The sequence below is a fragment of the Neophocaena asiaeorientalis genome, unplaced genomic scaffold (genome assembly GCF_003031525.2).
Source record: "Neophocaena asiaeorientalis asiaeorientalis breed wild unplaced genomic scaffold, Neophocaena_asiaeorientalis_V1.1 scaffold493, whole genome shotgun sequence".
Classification (NCBI taxonomy): Eukaryota; Metazoa; Chordata; class Mammalia; order Artiodactyla; family Phocoenidae; genus Neophocaena; species Neophocaena asiaeorientalis.
This window is the reverse complement of record NW_020172669.1, coordinates 319,534-335,314: the sequence shown is the minus strand read 5'-3', so window position 1 is coordinate 335,314 and position 15,781 is coordinate 319,534. Positions and strand designations below refer to the sequence as shown.

The following is a 15,781-nucleotide window of genomic DNA, read 5'->3' as shown; positions in this document are numbered from 1 at the left end:
CAGACCCAAGGCTGGGAAACATGTGTGGGAATATTACCAGCACTCTTCCTCCCTCACCCCCTCCTGGGCGCCCAAGCAGGTAGCCTAGCACCATATTCAAAAAGATGATCGATATTTCCACTCTGTTGTTTGAATCTCTTCCTTCAACACCTGCGGCAGCTGTGGGGAATTGTGCACAACTTGCGTCTGTTCACTGAAATAATTGCCAACAGTTTTATGGAGCGTCTCGTGTGTATTTTTGCCCGTTTACAGATTTGATTATATCGTTTGTAGAATGGAAACGTTGCTTTCCACTGCTTACTCTCATTCTTATAGATCTTCAAGGAGAGACCTTTTTAAAAACAAAATGGAAATGACATGCAAATGGTTATGTTAATATCACACAGGCAAAAGTCAGGGCCTTCAGAAGGCTCCTCAGGCGCAAACTCATCACATCTTGTACACATGGCTGAGTCACCAGCCTGCACCGTCCTAAGAGAAATAACCAGGAAGAGAAAATGTTAGATGCCTGTGATGTGTGACTACTTTCTGCCCTAGGCTTCAGCACCGACATAGGCCAGAGCAAACACAACTCTCACACATGCAGATTGGACAGGTTCAGTGGGATTTGAGGAAGATGTTCAAAGGTGGAAAGTTTCCACATAGACCAGTAATACAGAGTTGGAAAAGAAATTTTAATTTTGTCTGTGTTGTGCCAGCTTTGCCAGACAGGTGGCAAGGCTAAATCTGTGGATTCGCTCCAGACTTTAGAAATTCATAACCATCTAGTCCTTTACCTTGACTTTAACAGCACTGATATCATAGCATCAACAACAGCAGCAGAGCCACACAACATTAACAGCTAACATTTATGGAGTATCCTATACCCTTCAAAATACTTTTACAATAAATATCTCTTGTTTAAACATCTCACCAACCCTGTAAGATCAGTATTATTGCTGTCTGTGTTTTTGAGATGAGGGAACCAAAGCTCAGAAACATTAAGTGACTTGCCCAAAGTCACATAGCTGGCAAATAACCTAGCCTTCTGACCCCAAAACCCTGAGGTACCCCTGCTAGGCAATACACACAGCCCTGTCACCCTGCTCACTAGCCCACTGCCACCGCCATGTCCCCAGATCTCTGGGTAAACAAATTAAGACCCATGCAGGGATTTGCTTGAAAAACAAAAGGAAAGTAGCCTTGTTACAAAAGAATTACTGACTCTCCGTATGGGTTCACTACTAAATGATAACCTTTGACACTCGTGTTTGTTCATGCATTACCAACTACTGGGCAAGATGGAGGTGGGTGGGGGAAGCCAGGCAGAGGGGAGGGATATGAAGGAGAACACCACAAATTAAAGCTCCTGGCAACTGAAGAATCCTTCCGAAATTCAGATAAAACATTTCTGAAGAGACAGCGTCATTATACATAGTACTACTATAAAGATAAGCAAGGAATAATGAACACAAAATTCAGAATAGTGGTATCTCCGAGGGGAGATGGAAGGAATTACAGGAGGGGCACACAGTGGCCTTTAAAGGTAATAGTTATATTCTTTTTCTTCAACTGCATGTCGGACATACAATTTTCATTGCACCATAGTTTTTTATACTTCACACTTGTCTCATAAATTCCTCTTTGTACCTACTCAATATTTAATTTTTAAAAAATAGAAGAAAGTGTGAGTCAGTGGAAAAATAGGATTTGATATACAGAAATCAACTTTACATTTTTAAGGAACACTGCTCTTGAAAGCTAAGTGCACTTTGATAAAATCCTTAGCAAGCTTGCTCTGACAGTGTCTTCCAGTGACATACCAGTTAGCTTCTCAAGAAGTTGTGATTTGTGAGGAGGGCATGCTTTCCCAGAATTTTGCTAGGGTCGTTGAGCATTTCAGCTGCCTTGCCCCTCCCTTCTCATCCCCTCCTTTTTGACAGTGAACTTCTAGCATCTGGAAGAGGAAAGAACAGTGGCATGGTCATTTGGGAATTTGAAGTTAAGTGCTTGAACTGTAACTGTGGCTTTATGGGTTGTTACCCAAAGACATATTATCTTTAGGCTTTCCTTGGTGTTGGACCTGACAGAGAATGCAGTCAACGAGTGGGCTTGTGTATTTATTTTCATCACTGGTTGGTTTCTCTCTGGCCAGTCTAGGCATGCTGTAAGTACAGGCTGACAGGAATTATGGCTTTTCTTCATGTGGAAATAAGTGGATAAGCAAATACTCTCAGCCTTATTTTGTTTCCAATTCATTATTTACAGGGAATTCACCCTTTGTAATCATTTTCAAATCAAATTTGCTCTACCAATCCCTGTAAGGTTTGCTCTGGAGATCATCACCAATGTAGACGTCTTTTATTTTTTAACCTCTTTTGTCTCCTCCATGTTAATGCCAATTTAAAAAAAAAAGAAATACAAATGGATTAAAGGTGATGTCACTAGTGGCCTGGAGATTCACTCAGGAAGAAAATTTAAGTTACAGCAGAAATGGATAAAAGGAAAGCAAGTCAATAACTCACATGTGTTTGCTATTCAGACTACTATTGTTGTATTAAAATATTCAGGAGAGCTATTGAATTAAGTGGGGAAAAAAATACATCATATATAAGATAGATTCCAGGAAAGGCACTATTGTTAATACTGTTCCAGAATCACAAACCGTTGACCAAATCACTTGCGTATGGATTATTCCTGGAGTAGGCTGACACATACAGTGGGTGTCCCCTGCTCAGCTGTCACAGAGGTCACAGCCATGACCTCCCTTTCTAACCTCCCTTTGTCTTACTGGAAAGCTTGCCATGAAGAGCAACCTCTTCTCCTGCCTACCACATTGCCTCCCATCCTGGTCATGGATAATCGAGACGTAATACTAAGTTATTCTGGTTTTCTTTCACCACAGATGGGGTGATCACAAAAGAGAGCCTGGATGCAATGCCATCCATGCTTTTGGAGAAAAAAGCAAGTGGGTTTTGGCAGCAGATCTGATGGGTTTGTGGTATGTATATACAGTGGGGGCGGAGGGTAACACTAGAAAATCTTTTGAGGATTTTATTACCAGTACCACTTTTAGAAAATACATCGATCAGATGAGAGGCATATAAATTAGTCCTGCTTTTCTTTCTAGCAGTGCTCTTGGTAAATAATTGGTTAAAGAGAAGCCATCTTATTCTTTTTTGTTTAAATATATTCCCCACTGTTATTAATGGCTGGTTCCTATACTGGTACTTTCCTGCCCTTTTCACCTGACGTAATCATAACACTCCCCTCTCTCCTCACCCACAATGGCCCCTGCTTTCCATAAGATATCAGAGGTAATACCCACTATGGTTAATATATTAATAATAATTACTGGCATTCTACTTATTAAGCTAGGCATTGCAGTGGGTCTTTTTTTTCACATATTTTCTCCTTTAACCCTTACCACAACCCAATGAGATAGGTACTTGTTATTATCATTTTTCAGACGTAGAAAATGAAGAACAGAGACATTAAGTCACTTTCTTAGCATCACACAGATAATAAGTTTCGGGCCAAGATTAGAACTTGGATCTAATCCAAAGAGCATGATCCTAACTCCTGTTACAACCCCATTTTTTCTTCATTCAAGGTCACACAGCATTAAGGGTTGAGAGTTTGTTATTCTTAGTCTGGCCAAAGGCATGATGGGGATTGCTGGAAGTGTGTTGCAGTTTTCAAAAAAACCTCAATCATTTTGAAAAATGAAGGGTAGTGGGGATGGTGTGAAGTTCTGTATAGTAAAGTCTATTGTTTTCTGATTATTTGTCAAATTGAGGTGGAGTTTGAAAATTCAAGTTAGGCTGCCTATAGAGGTGAAGAAGCTAGAAAGGGGCCAGGGCTGCTGGCCCAAAGCAGAGCCATTAGTCACTGCCTCCTGCGGCTGTATGTGTATATATAGCATTGCCCTTAGTATTTGAGGATGACTCTGCTGAGGCAGCTAGTTCTCAAGCCAAAGTTCCCATTATCAGTAGGATTTAACACTTGACTTGTTTATAGTGGTCATGGCCAGTGTCCTACCCCCCCCCGACTTAGACCATGGCCTTGCAGCCAGTGACTTGCAAAGCAAGTCAACAACATAGGCTAATACCCATCCTCTCAGAGTCCAACGAACTGGAGAACACAAAATGACTCCAGTTTTTTAACATTCTACTTTTAGGAGCAAGGAATAATAAGTAAACTGATATGGAAAATATTCTCCACTCATGCCCATCCCCCCAAATAAGAACAATTTCTATTCTAGGTTTTAGACTTAGCACAAATACAACCTTATCTCCTACACTTTTAAGATATCCACAGTACCATAATTGACTTATATTTCAAAACTCACTTTAAAATAACCTTCTCCAGCTTAACATCACTTCCTCTATGCTCCCCTCCCTCCTCCACCACCACCTCTCGTCCTAGCAAAGTGGCTACCTCCCCTTTCTTCATATCTGTTTAGCCATTATCAAACAATAATTTTGTTTTCGCGTTTGTCTCTCCCATTAGTCTATGAACCCTTCAAAGGGCAGGGAAACATGGATTTTTCACCTTGGTACCATCAAACGCTGTGTGGATTTAACATGTTTGTTAAATTAATATTCAGAATGTATCCTGAAGCCCTGCCATAACCTCACTCAAAGATTCAGGTACGCCTAGCACATATTGACCACCTGTGTTGTTTTTACCACAACCCTGTGAAAGGGGTGGTACCATTCTTATTTATAGATGAGAAAACAAACTCTGTTTCTCAAATTTGTAGTGGGAATGAGAGTTATCTAGGGTGCTTGTTCAACAGGCAGATTCCCCAGCGCCACCCAGATGAAAACCTCAGCCAGGGACCCTGGAACTTGGCTATTTAGCAAGTGCTGCAGGTGATTCTGGTGCACATGGTTGGAATGCACTTGGACAAACACGGGTGTAAGTGATTGCTGCACTGCGAGTAAATAGTGGAGCCAGAGTTCAAACTCAGCCCTCCTAGTTCCAGATCTAGCCCATGCTATATTTATCTTTGTTGTACTCTATCTCCTATGGCAAGGAAGTGGACTGAAACATGTTGGAAAGATTTTCAGCAAAAAGGGCTAAAGCAAAACGGCTTGTAGATTAACCCCAGGGCTGTCTATTTTTTGCTCCTCCAAGAGATCTTGCCAGACTTCCAACAGCATAGTAGCAGGTTTGCCAAATCATCTCTTATGCAACTTACCTCAGAAAAGCATTGACCACAGGACTTTGGGAACTTTCAGAGTTTATGCTTCTAATTTGTTCTTTCTCCATTTCCCCCTCCACCACCGACCATGCCATTAACCTAAAGAGCATGCTCAGTACCTGAAATGCAATTAGTTGATTTGTTAAATATTAAGATTTATAGTTGAAAACCAGTAGCTACAATATTTGGGACCTGACAGTAATGTTAATGTGTCTGTTTCAAAACTAGGAAAAGAAATGTGAGGCTTAACAGGCCAATTAGTGGAGATGTTAAAGTAGCTGATATATGGTAGTATTTTTTGTGGCCCAATTATTCTTTTGGTGCTTTTAAAAAATATTAATTAATTAATTTATTTATTTATTTATTTTGGCTGCACTGGGTCTTAGTTGCAGCACACAGGATCTTCATTGCGGCATGCGGGATCTTTAGTTGCAGCATGTGGACTCTTAGTTGCGGCATGCAGGTTTCTTAGTTGCAGCACGTGGGCTTCTTAGTTGTGGCACATGGGCTTCTTAGTTGCAGCACGTGGGCTTCTTAGTTGTGGCATGCAGACTCAGTTGCAGCATGTGGACTCCCAGTTGCGGCATGCAGACTCAGTTGCAGCATGCAGGTTTCTTAGTTGCGGCATGCGGACTCTTAGTTGCAGCATGCGGGCTTCTTAGTTGTGGCATGCGGGCTTCTTAGTTGTGGCACGTGGGCTTCTTAGTTGCAGCATGTGGACTCTTAGTTGCAGCATGTGGGCTTCTTAGTTGTGGTATGCGGACTTCTCAGTTGCGGCATGCGTGCAGGATCTAGTTCCCCGACCAGGGATCGAACCTGGGCCCCCTGCATTGGGAGCATGGAGTCTTACCCACTGGAACACCAGGGAAATCCCTGGTGTTCTTTATCTAAATGTTAGGTGAGGAAATGTGGAATGAATGTGATGATGTAATCCTAAAGACTAAGACTAATGGCCACAGTCAACCATTCACCCTAGACCTGAGTAATATGAGTTCACTGGTATCTCAGAAGCCCAAGAAACCAGGAGTGAGAAGTTATGGACCTTAGTGTGGAAAGGCCCAAGAGAGCCTCTCTAGTACAGCTAGCCACTGCTCTTACTGACTGAGGAAGCCCTCCAAGGTTCCCATGGTGGAGCCTGCTGGTTTTCTAGGACTCCTACATCTGACTTCAACCTATTCTCCTGGCTCACATTCAGCTAATAACCTTGAAGTGATAAGCACTATATCTGAGGTTCCTCAACTCACTCGTGCCAGCCCATCCTGAAATAACAAAGGAGGCCCCTGGCTCCAGCTTAGGGAAGTGGGAGGAGAGACCCTCACATGGCAGCTGAATGGTTTCTTTCTTAAACAGAAAAAAAAAGGAAGGGAAAGATAAAGGAAGTGGGGTTAAATCATGACTGAGTACATGCTCTGTGTCTCAGGTTCTGTGTACTTTATACTGTAGTGACAGGATATAGCTCAGTGGCTAAAATTTGGGCTCTGGAGCCATACTGCCTGAATCTGAATTTCACCTCCAGCATCAACTCCACCTGTGACCCTGGGCAACTTCCTAACTTCTTTGTGTTCCATTTTCTTTATCTGTAAATTGGGTCTAATGATAAATCTTACCTATCTCATAGTGTTGTTATGTGGATTAGATTAAATAATAATATAAAGCCTTGAAACAGTGTTTGGTACATAATAAGCATTTAATCAATATTAGGGATCAACATTATTATCATTAGCTTAGTACATGAAAGATAGGTATCATTATCTCTAACTGAAGGTGAATAAACGTGCTAGAGTTTTCAAAACTTGCCTAAAATCACACAGCTTGTAAAAGAGCCAAGACTTGATTTGAGATCTGTCTGGCCCCAAGATCTGTACTCCTCCCACTATACCCTGTTCCCTTCATAAATGTAGGGTATATGCTGTGAGTTCCTTGAAGAGATGTATGCCAAAACTTTTGGCCTTCTTCTTCCTCACTACACCCCCACTGCAACTGCCATCTGGAGGGCTGGCTTGGTGCCCTGGCTTCTTATACACCTAGTTTAAAACCTTGAACATTCTTATAACTGCTCCAATATGGAGGTGGCTCTCTCCAAGACCCCTTGGCTTATAGACTAGAACAGTGAGTCTTCCAGCATGGGGGTTAGTTTGTGAAAGCACCCTCTAACCTGAGGTTCTCATCTGCATACCTTGAGGATCAAGCTACTCTTTCCCACCCCCAACCCCACCACACTCACAGCTCCTGTGAGAATAATTACCTACTATATGGGCTAGCATAAAAACCTTTCCCTTTCCCTGTTATTTTTTCTTTTTCCTCTCCTTCCCTCCCCCTCCCCAAGGAAGAATATATTATGGCATCCTGATCCCCTTGAGTGGCTCTTTGATTCATCCTTGGTAACACTCATAAGGAGATAAAGCCCTCGCTTGCCTGATAGCGTCATCTCTCTCAAGCCTCCTGGGAGCCTTGTATTAAAGCCCCCGTCACTTCTCTCACCCTGCACAGCCATGATGCAAGCTGTGGCGTCACTGCTGGTGATGTCTGTGGTCAGAGAGAGAGGTGCCCAGGGCTTCAGTGCCTTGCTCACAAACAATAATGGATTGTTAATTCTCAAAGAAAATGAAGAAGGATTCAAAATAACACCTACAACGCACAATATTACTTCCTGAACAATAAATACCAAACAGAAGATAAACCCTTGAGCCCTAGGCTTAACATAGACCCAAAACATGAGTTATCCTGCTGTTTCCTTTCCCTTAGCCAGAGAACAGAAAATACAATGTTATTGAGTTCTAGGACACCCCATCCTGACCTTGTGCCATAATCTTCCACAACATATACTTCTTGTATGTCTACTGTATGCAAGGTCCTGTGTGATATGCTGGAGATGGGGTTTTCTTCTGTATTCCACACAAGCATTTTCTACACTTCTCTCTTTTCCTTTGTCATGGTATTCCTAGTGCTATTTCCAGGACCACTCTCAAAACAGTACCCCATCAGCCTTCCACAGCACCTGGATTCCTCACCATAAGGATAATTTCTTTGGCATGAAGCATAAAATTAACCTTGCTAAAAATGTTAATAGATTCCTGGTTGAGGATGGGAGGGGTGTGATCAGATTAGTCTTAGCACAGTGGCGTAAGGGTGTAGGGCATAAGCTGCAGAAGTTGGGATTGGCTGCACATGTGGTGGACAGGAAGGAAGTGTAAAGAAACCAGGAGTATAAGGCACCCTCCAGTAAGAACATATGAAAATTGCTACAATAGAGCTGGGTTTGTTAAACTTGGCACTATTGGCATTTGGGGTCAGATAATTGTTTGGTGGTGGGGGGGTTGTCCTGTACGTTGTAGGGTGTTTAGCAGTATCCCTGAACTCTACCCACTAGATGTCAGTAGCACCTCCTCACTCCCAGTTGTGACAACCAAAGGTGTTTTCAAATATTACCAAATGTCCCTGGGAGGGAAGGTAAACTCAGCCCCCATTAAGAATCACTACAATACAGGACATGGGGAGCACCCATATGTAATGATGAGCTCTATAGCCCTCCCAGCTCAAATATTCTCTAACCTTCTGACTCCTTTAGTTTTGTATAAGATAGTGGTTAAGAGCATGAACTGTGGAGCCAGATTGCCTGGGTTTGAATCCCAGCTCCACTGCAAGCTAATGTATGACCATGGACAGGTTGCTTAACCTCTCTGTTCCTGCTACCTCATCAGTAAAATGAGGATAATGAGAGGTCCTACTTCACAGGGTTATGAGTTTTTAATTAATGTACATAAAGTGTCTAGGAGAATGCCTGGCACATAATAAGAATTAAAGAAGTGTTAACTATTATTAATCTTGTTATAATTACTATCATTAATACTATCATTCACCATTTATCTAAGTCCTAGTATGTTCCAGAGTCCTGATGTCTCACCCAGTTTTGACCCACTATTTTCCTTCTGCAGAAATGACTAGAGAGCTAAATCCACGGTTCAGGACCACACAATGCCAAGAAATTTTAAATGGCTATGGGTCTATGAAATAGGCATTGCAGGTAAGCCCTACTTTGTACAATTACTGAGTTCTTAGACTTCACTTATTTAAAAGCCAACTTATTGGCACATACTTTGAGCTAGTCACTGTAGAATACACAAAAGTAAATGAGGTTTATATCCCCTGCCCTCAAGGTGCTAACAAATATAGCTGCTACATGCACATTTATTTTAGTAAATTTAATAACCTTACATTCTCAAAGTAATTCCAATCATTGCCTTCTTACCTATAAAGAATTTTTCTGTGATGAAAATTATCTCCCCATCTCCAGACTTATCTTTCTTAAAGTTAGTATTTCCGTAATCGTGATTCTCTTACATTATCAGCATGTTCAGATTATAATACCCCAAATTATCACCATGTTATCTTCATCTGTCTCTCTCTCCATTTAAAATATTCATAAGAAACTCACTAAAATATTTTTTATCTTAATACAACAACAGAATAGCTTGCCATTACAATACAATAACTAAATAGCTTGGCATCTGCTTCTGGGAACAACAATGTCTGTGCAAGACTCCCTTATATATATACTCATAGATTTCCTTATTAATTTGTTTTAAATTGTTTGCTGGACATCTTCTCTATGTCAGACACAGTTTGTATGCACTAGGAATAACAAGGAGGAGTAAGAGACTTCAAAGTCTAGGAGGAGAGACAGCCACAGAAAAAGGGGACAAAAATATAATGTACAATACTGTGTAATAAAGTTATAGCAAGCATAAAAACCAATGGATGTAAAACTGAACTAAAGAAAGAAAAATTATAGGGGAGTAAACTGTCAGAGAAGAAGAGTTTATGTCTTAATAAAATATATTTGGCAAGATGGCACCAACATATTGAACTTGTTTCAAAGGAAATAAGGGAAACATTTGAAATAATTAACTCCACTACAGGATGAGGTGTATCACAGAATATGTGTGTGTGTATGTGTGTGTGTATTGTCTTCAAGATCAAATAACTTTGACAGTAATTGACTACTTAATCAGTGAAGCATAAACAGTGTAAAAATAAACAGATGGCAGTAGTGATTTGATAGTTTTGGGGTGATACCAGCTTAAAGTGGATTTCAGTTTCCAATGTTTAATTTTTTTCGTGCTAATGAACTCTTGTTCCAAAGTGCCATATCTTCAATCAGTTTACCTAGAGGGCACTCATTTACAGCCACTCTACAACTTGATGTCTTGAGGAGTTGCCACACAAGCAGAACAATAGAACCAGCATAGCAGGACATGATCTACAGACTTGGGTGAGGTATTTTGAATACCATTTGACAATCACTGGCACTTACTTTCTGAATATTCTTGGCTGTTGCCAGTGAGTATAGGACTCATGGGAAAATGAGCAATTTCTTCCTTTAGTGACGTAGGACTACTTTTATAAAACACCTAAAGAAATTATTAGATGTGCATTTTTAGTCTGAAAAGTGAATCAGGACCTAACTTTTCCACCATTAAATGATAATTCGTAACAGATGTGTAGCACAGCATGTTTTGTTAGTACAGACCTTAAATCCAGATTGCTGCCAGAGATGATCATCTGGGATTTCTCTTTGAAAGTAAAAATTTACAAGCTTGCTTATATATATGACTGTGCCTATATGGGGAAAAGATTATAGCTAATAAAATCAAACTGAATTATTAGTTGGGTGCATCTATCCCTGGTTATAACTCTAAATAAATTTCTACATATAAATTCAGTTGTCCTGGAGAGTGAATCAGTTTAGCAATTATACCATCCCCTTTAAGATGGCATCCCAATTTATCGTTCTGAAAAGGTATACAAATAATAAATGAGTGTCATTGCATAGATTGCTTTTTGTGCCCCAAATCAATGTAAGTTGATTTTCTTTATTCATTCATTCAAATATTTCTTGAATACCTACTTCATACCAGACACCAAACTAAGAAATGGGGAAACAAAGATGCCTAAAACCCAGTCCCTGACCTAAAGGAGCATGTAGGCTAGCAGAAGAGAGACATGTATCCAATAACTATAATTCAAGGCAGTCAATGGTAAATGTTCAGTTGTTCTTGCTTCCTGGAATGCTCCTCAACCCTAATCCTCCATTCACCACCTAGAGGAAAATCCTATCCCTCCTTAAAGATTCACTTCAAATGATTCTTTGCCAGTGAAGGCTTCCCTGACTATTCCTCATGTCCTCCACCTCTCAACCCCAAACACATATGTCCAGACCCATTACAGAGATTTCATTACTCCTTCTCTGTTCCCATAGCACTTTCCTCATAGTTTTTTTACAGTACTTATTATAATGATTTGTATTTAGTTGTTTATATGTCATGCCTCTCATTGTATTGTGAGTTCTTCCAAAACAGTAAATGAATTTTGTTCCTCTCTATATTCCTAGTCACTAGCACAGAACGTGGCATATACTAAGACTCAATAAAAGTTTGGTTTGGGGAGAAGTGAGAGAATAAACAAAGATGAAAATCAAATTCTACATAAAATATTATGAGAACACATAGGAAGGAGTAATTAATTCCAGTGAGGTAGCTTCACAGACAAGGTGGCATTTGAGACGACCCTTGAAAAATGAGTAGGACTTGACAGGTGGAGATGGGTGTTGGGGGAAGGGAGGGTGATGAGAAGGGCATTTAAAGCAGAACTCCTTAAGGATTTAAGAACCGAGTTCGTTGTAGCGAAATAATGCTGTTAATTAGCATGTTCCTTATCTGTTCATTGTAAACAAGCCTAATAGGAACTCTACTTGCTAACATTTTAACAAGCACTGTGAATTAATATATAGTTTGAAAATAGTGATACTATGTTGTCCTTTAAAAAAACTGATAATTTAGATCATTCTCTCCCCCACCCCCACCAAATTAGTCCAGAGTTTGGCTAAGTACATTGTAAATTCTTAATCTTTGATCTCAAAATTCTTTATTGAGAATAATTCCTAATTCTCTTATGTATTTCCCATGCCTGCAGAGCCAGTGAGTAGCCAGACTGTTGCAAAAAATTATTTTTAGCATTGGGGACCAGTCCTTCTGAACCTGTTTCCTCTAAGAGTCATTCTCCAGCCAGCAGAGAAAATCAAAGTGCATACTCAGTAACGTCCTAAAGGTCCCTTCCAGCTATAACATTCTCTAAAACTTGTCTCCCTAGTTGGGGATTGGGAGTCAAGATGAACCTAATAATCATTATATAAACTCTTGACCCAAAGGATATTTGATGCCCCATGTTTGTTTTCTTGATAATATTTACAAGAGGCTATTTCTAGCCTTCTTGTATGCGTTCTCAGAGACCACTGAAAACTGGAGAAATCACCAGTTCTGAAATGCTTAGGGCCATCAATCACTCTGTGTGTGGGGGGTGGGGTTTATGGAGGGGAAGCATAAGCAATTTCGCAGTATAGGAGAATAATAAAAACTAATATTTCAGAAATAATGTTTTTGGCCATTTGCATTTTCTTGTAATGACCAATCAGTGACCAAAATAGCACTTGTATAAATAACCCAGCCAAGGATCATCCCTCATATTGCCAGGTTGGAAGGATGTGATGGATGGATGTTAGCAAGCTACTATTAGAATAGAGTTGCCTTTGGGGGTGTAATTGGCAGGAGTGCATACTGGGAGGTAGGAGGAAAGCAGTGGAAAGTTTTTTTTTAATGGCTATCAGTAGTCAGAGGGAAATTTACCAAAATAAAAGACTTTTTGTGCTCAGATGACTTACGACTATATCTCTCCCAACTGTGCAATATATACATGCACATGCATGTATAACCTGCTTCAACGTCTTTGCTTATGTCATCCCTGCTCTGGAATGTCTTACGCCCTCTTCCTTACCTATTTAATAACTACCCATAATTCTAGACATACGCTACAGAAATCTGGCCCATTCTTTCAAATCCTGTCTTCTCCACAAAGCCTCATTCCTTAAACTTCAATAACATTCCTAGTCTATACTCTTTGAGTCTTTCATTGTTTCCTAATTGTTTATTTGGAGATACTAAAGCATGGTGCCTAAAAGTACACATCCTGTGTGACCTTGGACTATATATGTAACCCTTCAAAGCCTCTCATCTATTAAATGGAGATATAAAGAGCCCCTATCTCATAGGGTTGTTTTGAAAGTTAAATGAAAATAATGCATGCCAAGAGCTTTACCTAGCATATGGCAAATGTTCAATAGTTAGTGGTAGTAATGGATGGAGGTGGTGAGAGTAGTGATAATAATAATCATCATCACCATCATCATCGGTCTCTTCAGTTAGATTGTATAACCTTTGAAGGCAGGGACTATGTCTCCTATCTGCTTGTACTCTGCTATCCTAACCCCCCAAATACTCAATTGGTTAAATTGATGTTTGTTGATCATGTGTCCAACTCAAAAGTACTGCCTCAAAGATATGAAATTCCATCAGGAATATAATTTTTCCTTTTCATTGCTACTATGGAAACCCCTTTTGGACGTTTTTTCTTGGTTTGCATGCAGGAGTAGTTTGGATGAAAGCTGCTGAAGTAATCATATGCAACTAGACTATGAGAAGAATGGGAAACATCTTAATCATCCCAAGCTCCTGTGGTGTGTACACTTGAAAAAAAAAAACTCGGAAAACTATAAAATTCTGATGAAAAAAAAGCCAAAGAAGAACTAAATAAATAGATATTTCATGTTCACGGATAGGAAGACTCAATATTGTCAAGATGTCAGTTTTTCCCAACTTGATTCAATCAAAGTCCAAGCAAGTTATTTTGTGGATATAAAAAAAAAAAAAAACTGATTCTAAACTTTACGGAGAGGCAAAAGACCCAGAGTAGCCAACACAATATTGAAGAAGAAGAACAAAGTTGGAAGGCTGATGCCTCCCAACTTGAAGACTGACTGTAAAGCTATAGTAATCAAGACAGTGTGGTACTGGTGAAAGAATAGACAAATAGATCAATGGAACAGAAGAGAGAGCCCATAAATAGACCCACATAATTAGAGTCAACAGATCTTTGACGAAGGAGCAAAGGCAATACAATGGAGCAAAGATAGTCTCTTCAACAAATGTGCTGGAACAACTGGACAACCACATGCAAAAAAATGAATCTAGACACAGATTTTATACCCATCAAAAAATTAGCTCAAAATGGATCATAGACCTAAATGTGAAATACAGAACTGTAAAACTCCTAAAAGACAACATAAGAGAAAACCTAGATGACTTTGGATATGGCAATAGCTTTTTAAATATAACACCAAAGTTATGATCCATGAAAGAAATTATTGGTAAACTAGACTTCATTAAAATTAAAAATCTTTGTGAAAGACAATGTCAAGAGAATGAGAAGACAAGACATAGACTTGAAGAAAATATTTACAAAATACACATCTGATAAAGGACTGTTATCTAAAATACACAGAGAACTCTTAAAACTCAACAATAGTAAAACAAACAACCTGATTGAAAAATGGGCCAGTGACTAATAGACACCTCACCAAAGAAGATATATGGATGGTAAATAAGCATATGAGAAGATGCTCCACATCATATGTCATCAGGGCAATGCAAATTAAAACAACAATGAAATACCACTGCAAACCTATTAGAATGACCAAAATCCAGAACACTGACAACACTAAATACTGGTGAGGATGTGGATCAACAGGAGCTCTCATTTACTGGAGGTGGAAATGCAAACTGGTGCAGCCACTTTGGAAGCCAGGTTGACAGCTTCTTACAAAACTAAATATGCTCTTACCATACAATCCAGTGATTGCAGTCCTTGGTATTTACCCAGAGGAACTGAAAACTTATGTTCACACAAAACGTGCAAAGAAATGTTTATAGCAGTTTTATTCATAATTGCCAAAACTTTGAAGTAACCACAATGTCCTTCAGTATGTGAAAAGATAAAGTGTGGTATATCCAGACAATGGAGTATTATTCAGCAAAAAAAAAAAAAAAAAAGGAATGAGCTATGGAGCCATGAAAAGACATGGAGGAAACTTAAATGTATATGACTAAGTGAAAAAAGCCGATCTGAAAAGGCTGCATACTGTATGATTCCAACTATATGACATTCTAGAAAAGGCAAAACTATGGAGACAGTAAAAGATCAGTGGTTGCTGGGGTTGGGGAGGGGAGAAGGATGAATAAGTAGAGCACAGAGGAATTTTAGGGCAGTGAAAATACTCTGTATGATACTACAATGATGGATACATGTCACTATACATTTTTCAAAACCTGTAGAATGTAAAACACCAAAGTGAAACCTAATGTAAACTATGGCTTTTCGATGATTATGATGCATCAGTGTAGGTTCATCAGTTGTAACAAATGAACCACTCTGGTGAGAGATGTTGATAATAGGGGAGGCTATGCATGTGGGGGTGGTGGGTGTATATGTGAAATCTCTGTACTTTCCCCTCAATTTTGCTGTGAACCTAGAACTACTCTAAAAAATAGTTTTCATTGACTTTAAAACAAGGAGAAAGGAAGGAAGGAAGGAAGGAAGGAAGGAAGGAAAGGAGGGAGGAAAGAAGGGAGGGAGGGAGGGAGGAAAGAAAGAAAGAAGGGAAAAGAAAGAAAGAAAGAAAAAAAGAAAGAAAAAGAAAGAAAA

The 15,781-nt window shown here is 39.6% G+C and overlaps 1 protein-coding gene across 6 annotated transcripts in view; it reads left to right on the top strand.

Annotated features, from left to right (window-relative positions):
- Window positions 1–15,781, top strand: part of ENOX2 (ecto-NOX disulfide-thiol exchanger 2) — a 278,795-nt gene that overhangs the window by 188,942 nt on the left and 74,072 nt on the right. For 3 of the 6 annotated variants that reach the window (XM_024739584.1, XM_024739582.1, XM_024739581.1), the window contains exon 4: window positions 9,124–9,212. The exons of the other annotated variants lie outside the window; for them this stretch is intronic. In XM_024739584.1, the coding sequence (XP_024595352.1) occupies window positions 9,164–9,212 (49 nt within the window). In that variant the 5' untranslated portion in view covers window positions 9,124–9,163. The remainder of the gene's footprint in view (window positions 1–9,123; window positions 9,213–15,781) is intronic. 6 annotated transcript variants of the gene reach the window in all.